Raw genomic sequence first — 11655 nt, 5'->3', positions numbered from 1 at the left:
AAAATTATATGTACAACTTAACGCACCGAACCGCAAACTATAGTGAACGAAATTTCAAGAATACCTGTTATGGAGAATTTTAATTAAAAATAATGTGGCCAATCATTTTCCATGTACTTCGATAGATTTATTATGGTTCTTATCGATAGACCGATAGACCGTATAAGCATATTCGCTGATTTCGGCGCAGTGTGCGCGCTAAAAAGTGATTCTTTGCTATACATCTCTTTACAATATAACAAATTTAACTTGATAAGAAGCAAGATTTATTAGTCAGTGTAAAAAAAAAAAAACAAATTAATTGAAAGCTAATTGTTTTCTTTCTAAAAATTAAAGATTTGTTTTCACTGTCGAAAAGTGCATGAAGAGTAAGAACGAGGCACATTTTTGCGCAAGAAAACGTGAAAAATATAAGTTATAAAACATTAAGAAAATAAACTATGTTTACAACTCGGAAAGAGGTGGATGAGCATGTCCACAAAATGTTTTCTAAAGTTCCGCCTGGCCCAGAGGTTAGTTACATACAACAGTATTGCGACTGCACTGCAAATTTTTAGCAACGCTTGCGAAATAATGGATGCCCGCCATTCATATGCATACATACATACGCATTTGTGTACGTATATGTATCGGCGTCTCTTAGCATGCAAGATGCCGCTATTGGATATACCTACATACATATATGCATATAAATTACGTTTTTCTCTTTATAATATAATAAATAAATAATGTAATAATTGGAATGTATTTAATGTTTCATCTAATGACATACATGTATACAATGCATATCGCAATACTAATTGAGGTTATGTTTTATGTGTTCTTCATTTACAAACAGCGCGACATGAAGGGCTGGGCGGTGGGCCGCTTGTACAGCAAGATCCAAGAATACGCCAAGGCCATTGAGCATTTAAATGCTTTTTTGAAGGTAAACGATGATGCTGGCGCTCATAAGCTAATTGCCCGCTGTTATAAACAGTTGAAAAATCCGGATTACCAAAAGGCGTTTGAGCACTACGAACGCTCTATTCAGTTAAATCCCAAGCAGCCAGACATTATAAATGAGTGTTGCAGAATGCTTTATGAGCAAAAGACTCTTTGCACCCCAGACAGGGTTAGCTATTGGTTGGAGTTGGCTAGCACGGTTGAAGATCTTCAAGAAAGCGAGTTGCTGCTTGCGCTCCGCATGCGCTCCTCGGCGGGTACAGTAGGTCGGACAGAGTTGGATAATTCAATGGAACTGGTTATAAAAAAAGAGCTGTTGACCCGTCCACATAATACGCTATTGCAGTTACGGCTGCTACAAACTTACTTGGAAAATAAACGGATAGACGAAGCCTTTAATTATGCTTACAAAACAGAGCTCGAATTTCCTGCTCACTCCCAGTCGGCTGAGTGGTACGATGTGATTGCGACGGTGCTTCAGAAATGCGAGTACAAAGAGACATCAAAGGATTGGCCGTACTGGCAGTTGTTGCTTATCACTTTCGAGCGGCTCCTCCAACTTAACCTGCAATCCGATGCCAGCAATAGTTTGGGGGAAAGCATTGCCCAGCTCTTTAAATTGGATCAGTATCTATACAAGTTTAGTCTACTTGCCGATCAGCTTTCGAATCATGGGGGCCGTGAACTGCATCAATGTTGTCTAGAACACTACGCTGGACAATTGTTCCTACACGCAGTAACGATGCTCTTTAAGCGTGAAATTCTCGGCAACAAAAACAAATGGTCCAGTACGGTGCGTGCAGCTCTGCCGCTAATGTTACTTGGCTATCAACAGAATTTGCATGAGGCGAAATCATCTTATTGGCAACGCCATTGCAACAGCGTGCAGCAGAAGCTGCTTAACCTTTGGCGGCATCAAGCCGCCTTTCGGTGTGCCCAGCTAGGACGAACCCTACGCGGCTGTGTGCAAATAACTATAGATGATGCCGGACAAAATGATTTGCGGGAAACCCAATTGCAAGGCCTTTGGTCGAATAGCGATGAATTACTGGCGGCAGCACGCCAACACTGTGTAGACAGCCAGTGGCGATCACAGCTTTATCAACAGTTATACACGCACCCCGAAAACAAATTGAAGGAGCAGTCGTCGTATTTGGTACGTGATCAGCGCCTCCAACAGCCGCTATACGAATGGCCATCGCTTGCCCAGGTTGAAGAGCATGAGCAGCTGGCGCTTCAGCTAGCTCCATCAACTCTAGACCACCATGTTTACCTAGCGCTTAGCACTGACAATTTGGCAGAGGCGCCGCGCGTGCACTTCTATAAAGCCTTGCGTCGCGATTGTAAGCAGCCTTTGAGCAATTGCAGTGTTGACACTCTAAGTCAGGTGGATGTAGATATTTTTCTGTATGCTGTTGTACTACAGGCACAGCGTAAGATGAATGTGCAACGCGAGAGTTACAATAGCTACCATGTGGGTAATCGCAACGCGGCCGCACGGCCCTATATGCTGCCTTTTGCAAACATAATGGGACACAATGAGTTGATAACACCGGAGCAGAACAGATGGTGGACTGTTATGCAGCGCATACATGACAATATAGACATCGGTGAAAACCATCGCATTGAGCACCGAGACCACCTCCAGTTCGGACTTGAGGTAGTGCGCTGCCAGAATGAGCCGCATATTGAGATAATAATGCTACTCCAACTTGGTAAGCTGCTAGCCAGCCGAGAGGATTGTGCTAATTTGGAAGCGCGGATCGAGGCATTTTACAAACTGGGTATTAGCATGATGATACGTCATCAGGAGCATAAGCTAGAACCATTTTATAGGTACTTTAAATATATGAATGTCAATGCAAGCAGTGTCTGGATACAGGTAAAACAGTTGGCTGAAGAAGCTCTCGCATATTTAAGTAAGCGGTCAATAAAGCTAGGAAATCACCAAGAGTTCGTAAAAGATATACATGGCCTTAAGTTGCCAATGGCCACTTATCTGCAGGCGGAGTCCTATCGTCAGCTGGCAGATTCAAGCCACACGTCTCGAGTAGCGCGTCAAAACTTTCAGGAACGACGAATAGAGTGCCTGAGGGAAACTAAGGCTTTACTTGGAAATAATCATGAGCATCCACTCAGCTCTGTGGTGCAGCGCGAACTAAAGAATTCTTTAGCTGACGAGCGCTATGGTTCACCAGAACTTCATAACAATTCCAGTACCTACGAGGATGCTGAGGATGATTATTATACTGGTGCTGCACAGTCGCTTAATCGCTCAAGGCGCCAGCTGGAGTCGCAATCGCCAGCTACCTTACACCTGGAGCAAACAATAAAACAGCAGACACAAGTAGTTAGCAAACAATTGTGCGTTCTCAAGGATAATGTAGGCAGCAACTTTGAGGCTATTCGCCAGGACATTAAAGCGATATCTGAAAAATTTGATATGATTGAAGAGTTACTTAAGAAATTGAAGACTAATGGTGGCTGCAGTCACGAAATCCAATCCCGTGAAGTAGACGCCGCTGCTGCAGCGGCTGCCCTTGGTCTTGATGAGTTTTTAAACATGGATGATGCAATACAGACAAATTACTTAAATTCCGCGCCGCCAACTCATAATGCCCAAGAACGTTTATATCCGTCAACTGGAAGTGCTACACAGCCTAATGCAGCATATGGAAGCCCTATGTTTAATCAGAATCAAATGTACAATTACTTCGCTAGCCAAGCCCAGTTTATGAGAACTCCGCCAACGGCCAGTAACATGCCATCCAATCTCTATGGTAAGTTAGCCCATACATTACGAAATGCTTTTTGAATTAGGGAAGCCCGAAAATGAAACCATACATATAAAATAGTTTTTATCTATTGATAATATATTAAAAATTCCAGTAGACATCAAACAAATTAAATTTTACGAAACTTTTTTGCTTTCCATCCGATCGGCCTCAAACTCATTGAGTTGAGTTTTTTTTTTAAAGTTATTCTCAAAGCACTACATAAAAACTAAATGAATACGTGTTTCGTTGATTTTGAAAACTGTTAAATATGTTTGTTTACCATCGGCTTCAAACTCACTTTCAGATAACTTTGTTAAAAATTCATTTAATACGCTTTTTGTGACATGCACTGTTCTTGGAAAGAAAATCCGGGTCAAACATATAATGAACGAAAGTTTACTTTTCTTCATCAAGATTCACATTACAAGATTAGAGAAAATCGTTGATTCGAAGGATGGACTTTAAACATCCTTCAACATAGTTGCAGTTCAAGACATTGCGGCCAGAATTAAATTTAACATATAATCATATAAGAGCTAACGGGTTTTTTATTTACTAAATAACAATATAAAAAATAATAAAAAATTTTTTTTAACAGGACCACGTCCACCACCGAGCTTTGGTGTGCCGCCCAACATGTATCCGAATCCAACAGGAGCTCCATTTATAGAAAGTTTGAATTATGGAATTTCTGCGCCGCCACCCAGCTTAGTACTACCGCAAGTTTCACAGGCGCAGCCGTTTAACCACCCTCCAGTTCCACATAACGTTAATATGGCTTCTAGTGCAAACTTCTTCAACACAGCACAATTTCTGCCATCGACCGTTCCAGTTCCACAACAGGTACCGCAACCGGCTCAACAACTACAGCCGCCTGTGCAGGCACCTCTGGTGCAGCACAAGCCCACAATAGCCACTACCACATCGATTACACTGGCTTCTGCTACAGGAACTGCTGCAGTAACTGCACCTGTCGACGCATCTCCTGCTGCGGCTGCTCCAGCCGTAGCTACTTCGGCCGCTGCCGCTTCTTCAGCTATTTTTAATCGTGCCCTCAATAATCAGCCAGTGGAAAAGGAGCCTCCAGCCAATGTGGTTATCACCAGCTCAGATCCTCTTCCCAAAACAGCAGTCGCTAGTGCCCAACCGACTCTCAGTGTCACCATACCGCCTCAGCATATAAAACCCAGTTTGGTACAGTCCACAGAGCCAGCCGCCGTTGGAGGAAGTGATTTTAATTTCAGTCTAGGCAATAACAATGCAGGCAACATCTTCAGCGGACTGCCCACATCCACATTTTCATTCAAGACGCAGGTTGCGCAAGCAGCAGCCGAGAAGCAAAAAGAATTGGCTGCAGATGCAGCCAACAACGATAGCGTCGTGAGTGAGCCCAACAATGGTTTTGGTGGTGATGCGTCTGCTGAGCTTGACTATGATCCACGGCCAGATTTTCAAGGCATCATACCGCTACCAGCTGAAGTAGAAGTGCGTACCGGGGAGGAGGATGAGAAAGTCAATTTCAGTCATCGAGCCAAGCTTTTTAGGCATGTTGATAAAGAGTGGAAGGAGCGCGGAATCGGTATCATTAAAATATTGACGAATCAAACCAGCGGCTGCACCCGAATTTTAATGCGACGTGAGCAGACCCATAAGATTTGTGCAAATCACAAAATCACATCGGGTATGACCCTTACCACGCCAGAGCAGGATAAAGAGGAAAAGTCTTTTCTATGGGCAGCCAATGATTTTGCGGATGAGAAGTTAAAACTGGAAAAGTTTCTTGTCCGCTTTAAGTTGGCCGAGACAGCCAAAGATTTTAAGTTGGCTTTTGAACAAGCGGTAAGAGAAGCAAAAACAAATGAAACAAAGCCGCCTGTATTTGGTCTTGCTAAGAGTAGCGCCATCAACAGCTTTGTGACCAGCACGCCTGCTGCGAGTGCGTTACCCAAACAAATAGAGCCAGTTAAGGTGGGTGAAGTTGAACCTAAAGTTGACGCTGTAGTTCCCAAGACACTTTTTGGTAATTTACCCGCTACAACAACAAACGCTGCGACATCCTCGCCCTTCGCCAATTTTAACTTTGGCACTACCTCAAAGGGCACTAAGCCTTCGGTTAATCTCTCTTTTGGTAGTGTATCAGCTGCAACAGACACAAGTAGTAGCAACACAGCCTTCACAACTGCTTTTAACTTTGGCAGCAACCTTTTCAATAAACCTGCAGTGCAAAGTGAGCAACATGCGGGACCTCAGCTACAGACCCAAAATCAATCGGCTGCTTCGGACGTAGAACCTGAGGAGGAATATGTGCCTACAGCGCAATTTGCACCTGTGATTCCGTTGCCAGAGCTGGTCGAAGTCGTAACTGGCGAGGAGGATGAACTGGTACTTTTCGAGCATCGCGCCAAATTGTTGCGCTTCGACAAAAAAACAAACGAATGGAAGGAGCGTGGCCTGGGCAATATTAAGCTACTTCAGAAGAAAACGGATCCCAGTCTAGTACGACTGCTCATGCGCCGGGAACAGGTGCTCAAAGTGTGCTGCAATCAGCGTCTTCAACCAGACGCTAAGTTCAGCTATTTAAATAATACACAGAATGCGCTAACCTGGGCAGCTCCAGATTATGCCGAGCAGGAGATGACCACCGAGTTACTATGTGTGCGATTTAAGACCGCCGAAATATGTAAAGAGTTTTATGATTCGGTACTCAAGGCACAGGCGGTCATGTCCCAAGAGAAACCTAATCCTGAACCGCAAAAGAAACAGATTGACAAAAACGACAATAAGGATACCGAAAACAAAACTTTCGGATTTGGAGATGCTTTTAAGCCAAAAGCCGGAAGCTGGAACTGCAAAGGCTGTTATACCAGCAACGATGCTGCACAGCTTTATTGTGTGGCTTGCGAAACTCCCAAAGATGACACAGTTCCACCAAAGTCATCAACGCTCGACCAGAGTGGGGCACTAAATCTTAGCAGCAGTGCTGGCAAATTTACTTTTGGTTTTGGACAGTCCACAGCAACGAAAAGTTTAAGTGTTGATAACAAAACGGCGTTAGATAAGTTACCAACTGCAGCCGATCCACTTGCTGCTAAAACTAATGTATCCTCCGTTGAGAACTTTGGCGATGCAGTTACTACTAAGCTGTCTGCCTCACAGTCAGACAAACCCAAAGCTGTTGGCTTTGGAGATGCCTTCAAACCAAAGATAGGTAGCTGGAACTGTAAAGACTGTTATACCCTAAACGATGTCGCGCAACTGTACTGTCTAGCCTGTCAGGCACCGATGGATGACAACGTACCTAAAAAGGACAACAAACTGGACATTAGTGGCGGGATAAACTTTCCAACTTCCTCGAGCACGTATACGTTTGGTTTTGGTGCAGTTCCAGTTGGGACAACTAAATCAATCGGCGGCTCCAGTAGTGACAGCATTACCAATGTTATGCCCAATAAAACCATCGAGGGCAGCATCTTTAATTCTGCCAGTTTTAACTTTAAGCCAACAACGGTTACAGGCAGCAGCAATTTGGTTTCCAACACATTTAGTTTCTCAATGCCCAAGATACATCAGCAACCCAAAAGCCCAACTGGAGTTAGTGGAGGAGCCGATGTGAGTAATGATGATGAAAGTCACGTCGATGAGGAGGAGAATAATGCATATTTTGCACCCGTAATTCCGTTGCCGGATAAGGTAAGTAACGTTTGATTCAAATAGTATTAAAAAAATAGTTTATCTTTTAGGGATTATATAACATCAACAAAAAATAAACCCCATTAAATAAAAACTTTGCCCTTACAGATTGATGTTAGGACAGGCGAAGAGGATGAATTTCTGCTCTATGTGCAGCGTGCGAAGCTGTATCGCCTGACTGAGGCTGGGGAGTGGAAAGAACGCGGCTTAGGTGACCTAAAGATTCTCCGTCATAAGGAGACTAAAAATCTACGTGTTGTCATGCGGCGGGAAAAAGTATTAAAAATTTGCCTCAATCATGTGCTAAACTCAAGCGTGGTCTATAAGCCGAAAGATGAAAAAACATGGTTGTTTGCCGTGCACGATTTTAGCGAAGGTGAGTCTGTATTGGAGCGGTTTGCATTGCGCTTCAAAAATGCGGACATTGCGCAGGTATTTTATAATACGGTGAAGTGCGCTCTTAATGGTACCGCTGAGCCCATTTGCGAGGAGGAGAACCAACAGCAAGACCAGTTGAATGCAACACCCAGTAAACCTGATAATGGACCAGATATTTCCAATGAAATTCAGACGCTGGCGAACAAGCTTACGCTCAGTTGCGAGTTTCTGACAGCCCAGTCGAGCTGCAGCGGCTGTCGTGGCTGTGAGCCAGAAAACTTTGATTACGGACAGCCAGCGAAAGATGAAGTAGCGATTAAGCCACTTCCCTTAACATTGCCTGCATTGACGTTACCTAAACCCAAGGAACAGGAGCAGTTTCAGGCGCAGGAAGCTGCGGCATTGTCCAATCGGGGCTTGCTTAAGGCAAGTACTCTGGCAGCCAACACCACCAATAATAAATTTGGTAGCTTCGGTGGTTTTAGCAGCGCTGTCTCCGCCAACTCTACAGCCACCTCTGCCGCGTCACCGAAGCAAACGGAGACAAAATCTGTTGGTCTGGAAGGTGGCTTCCTCTTTGGCAACACAGGTAAGCATTGGTCCTGCGCCTTTAAGGAGGAAAACCTGTCGAATTATGAAGTATAACGACACTTCGTACTATCTTATTAAAAATTGATTTTAACTTTGCTTTTTCAGAAAAACCTGTTTTTGGGCTGAGTGCATCGCTGTTTGGAGGAAACAACGCCGCCAAGCCGCAACAGTCCGTTTTTGGAGGTCTTAGTGGCGGGGAAAACAAGTATAGTAGTCAGTCAAATTCGATATTTGGTAGTACGGGGACTTCACAAATCAGCAATCAAGAGGAGGCGCCCAAGTCAATTTTTTCCCCGTTCGGTGACAGTAGCTTCAAAAACAGCAATAGCTCAACCAGTTTTACGTTCGGTACCATCTCTGGATCAAGTGCGGCTCCCTCGTTTGACAGTCAGGTAAAGGATAAAACCATCTCAGTTGCGGAAACGGCGAACATCAAGGAACAGACGAAAGACAACAAAGAAAATATTGAGGAGACCTCTGGAACGAAGCCAGGTATCTCCCCTTCGTCTCTTGATCAAAATACTGTCAGTTGTTTCTCAGACTTGGCAGCAAAGGCTGGCGATGATTTTGCAAGCTTGGCAGCCAAGGGAACGAGTAACCCGATTGGTTTTCAAAAGTCAGACACTGGTGGCTATTTTGGCTTAACGCATCAGGATGATTTCAAGAACTTTAAGTCATCGACAGCAAAAGCACACAACACTACGGAAAGCGTCAACGATGATGATAACTACGATCCACATTATGAGCCCATAATTGCTTTGCCCAATGAGATTGTTGTCAGTACCGGCGAGGAAAACGAGGTGAAACTTTTTGGTGAACGCGCGACGTTGTTTCGCTTCAATTCGGATTCCAAAGAGTGGAAGGAGCGTGGTAATTTTCTACAATTGTTTGCTTAAATGAGTCTGGTTAATGTCATCTCGTTCATTATAGGAGTAGGCGAGTTGAAGATTTTAAAGCATACGACTTTAAACACCTATCGCATGGTCATGCGTCGTGAGCAAATTCATAAACTGGTAGTCAACATGAAGATAAGTAAGTCGTTTACGATGGAGTACATGAACGGGCAAAAAAAAAGTTTTATCTGGGCGAACTTCAATTATGCCGAGTCGCCTGATGGTGTGGTAGAACGTCTTGCCTGCCGGTTTAAGAAGCAAGAACTGGCTGATAAATTCCATGAGACTATAGAACAGTGCGTTGCTGACGCAAAAGCGTCGTCTTCGGGTGAAGAGCCAAACCAGAAGGATGCATTCGTCGAAACTTGAGTTTATAATAAGCCCTACTAAGTTTAAACTTATTCATTGTTGTATAAGATTCAAAAGTAATAAAATGAAAATAATTTGATGGGCTTGTTTTTATGGTTTTGCGGTCTGGCAGCGTAGAAATATGTTTGTGATTTGCGACACTGCTCACTTTGTGTTTTACATCACTGTTCACTTCAACCTTTTACAACACTTGTACTTTTGACAGATACTGCTGCGAGAGAGTGCACTATATTTGACATAATGACGTGGTGAACAGTGTGTGAAAAAAGAACAATAAATGACTGATGCCGACACAATTATTAATTTAATTAATTAATTTGTAAACAACCGTGCTATATTTATATATCGTCAACAGCAGGCATTGATACCTGAGATAAACATTGACAGCTAAATCGACACTAAAACAAGCAGTTTGTATAAGCAAGAGGAAGGAGGTCGACCAGGCGTAGATGTCTCACCAAGGCAATGAAATAATTTAAACTTTGAAAGTGTTTTTGTCCACTTTTTGCTTGACAACGCGATTGCGTCTCAAGCAGCACCAACCAATTTACATCACAAACACAAATACAACGTCGTCCACAATTGTGAGAAGAGAGGAAGACGGTGTAGCTGTTTCTGCTGAGGTAGCTAAAGAACGCTGCAGGGACTATGATGAACGAAGACAATAGCAGTGCCTCGACGGCGACCAGTAGCGCCGGTGGCGTTAAAAAGTTCTTTCAGCGTTTATCACAGGTAAGTGAAAGTAATTTAGAGTATGTGGACGCAATTTGATTATATCTTCGTTTGCAGACCTACCAATCGTCACTTGATCGTTCCACACCGCACACACGTATGCGCTGGGTTTTTGCTGGATTCGTGTTGCTTTTGTTTGTGCTGCGCATATTCATTTATCAGGGCTGGTATATTGTGTGTTATGCCCTAGGCATCTATCACTTGAATTTGTTTATTGCATTTTTGACGCCAAAAATTGACCCTGAGTTTGATCCGTATGCGCAAGATGAAGAAGACGATGGACCTAATTTGCCAACGCATAGTAATGAGGAATTCCGGCCTTTTATACGCCGACTGCCTGAGTTTAAGTTCTGGTTGTCGGTGACAAAAAGTACTGCAATCGGTCTATTCTGCACGTTCTTTGACTTTTTTAACGTGCCTGTGTTTTGGCCCATATTGGTCATGTATTTTATTACGCTTTTCTGCATAACAATGAAGCGGCAAATCAAGCATATGATTAAGTACAAGTACTTGCCATTTACCCGCAATAAACCACGATATCAGCGTGTCAACGAGGCCGCGGGTGGCGCCAACTTTGGAGGTAACTCAAAGTGACAATTAGCCGCACAGACGCCTGACACACAAACGACAACATCGGTAGCAGCAGGTGCAGCAACAACTTGCGACAGCTCGGCTTCAATGGTAGCAGCGGGTTCAACGGCTGCGGCGGCGTCAACGGCTACTGCTAAACCACCGCAAATCATAGCAATTGAAGAATATTAGGAAGTTATATCAAAAACTAACTAACAGTGTCCAACAAATTCATGTAAAATAGCATTTGCAATCAATTCAGGTTCGGCCATTGTATCCAATAGCATGCAAGTTTGTTTGTGTAACATTGATTTAGTTTTTGATTTATTACGTTGTCGTGCGGCGTTTTGTGCAAAGCATTGTTTTTGTTTTTAATTTCTTTATTAATTTTATATTTATTTACATGCAATTTTTTTCGCTCCAACAACAAAAGTTCAATATTCTAGCTAACAATTATATTTTAATTTCCGTATTGTAATACCTTAAACTATGTAAAATCCAAAAAGTAGATTTACTGAATCTAAAAATTATTTTTATTTACATACCTTGGCTAGATATGTATTTTTCTTTATATATTTTGTTAGTGTTAACTATACAAATATTAGAATATAAAAGACCTAAAGAAGGTTTGAGCTGGGTGCATCGTATGAATTAAATAAAAAAAAATGAAACTAAAAACCATTGGGCTTATGAAATTGAACCATGCCGCT

General features: G+C 43.0%; 2 protein-coding genes across 2 annotated transcripts; both read left to right on the top strand.

Annotated features, from left to right (window-relative positions):
* Positions 1–176: 176 nt before the first annotated feature.
* Nup358 (Nucleoporin 358kD) lies at positions 177–9722 on the top strand. Its single transcript, XM_002056725.4, has 6 exons — positions 177–512; positions 839–3725; positions 4321–7412; positions 7521–8379; positions 8487–9251; positions 9312–9722. The coding sequence occupies exons 1-6, from the start codon at positions 441–443 to the stop codon at positions 9641–9643; spliced, it is 8007 nt and encodes a 2668-aa protein (XP_002056761.1). The 5' UTR covers positions 177–440; the 3' UTR covers positions 9644–9722.
* A 142-nt stretch (positions 9723–9864) lies between these two features.
* Positions 9865–11495, top strand: LOC6633052 (protein RER1). Its single transcript, XM_002056724.4, is given in 2 exon segments — positions 9865–10375; positions 10433–11495. Coding segments are annotated over 2 exon segments (789 nt in total). The 5' UTR covers positions 9865–10291; the 3' UTR covers positions 11138–11495.
* The last annotated feature ends 160 nt before the right edge of the window (positions 11496–11655 follow it).

Source organism: Drosophila virilis, chromosome 2 (genome assembly GCF_030788295.1).
Source record: "Drosophila virilis strain 15010-1051.87 chromosome 2, Dvir_AGI_RSII-ME, whole genome shotgun sequence".
NCBI classification, from domain to species: Eukaryota; Metazoa; Arthropoda; class Insecta; order Diptera; family Drosophilidae; genus Drosophila; species Drosophila virilis.
This window is presented reverse-complemented; position numbering and strand designations above follow the sequence as displayed.

Excerpts from the sequence above, each read along its gene's own strand:
- Nup358 (XM_002056725.4), top strand. The coding sequence starts at position 441 with ATGTTTACAACTCGGAAAGAGGTGGATGAGCATGTCCACAAAATGTTT. Across the intron at positions 7,413-7,520 it reads TAATTCCGTTGCCGGATAAG|ATTGATGTTAGGACAGGCGA; the intron begins GTAAGTAACGTT and ends TTGCCCTTACAG. Across the intron at positions 8,380-8,486 it reads CTTCCTCTTTGGCAACACAG|AAAAACCTGTTTTTGGGCTG; the intron begins GTAAGCATTGGT and ends TTGCTTTTTCAG.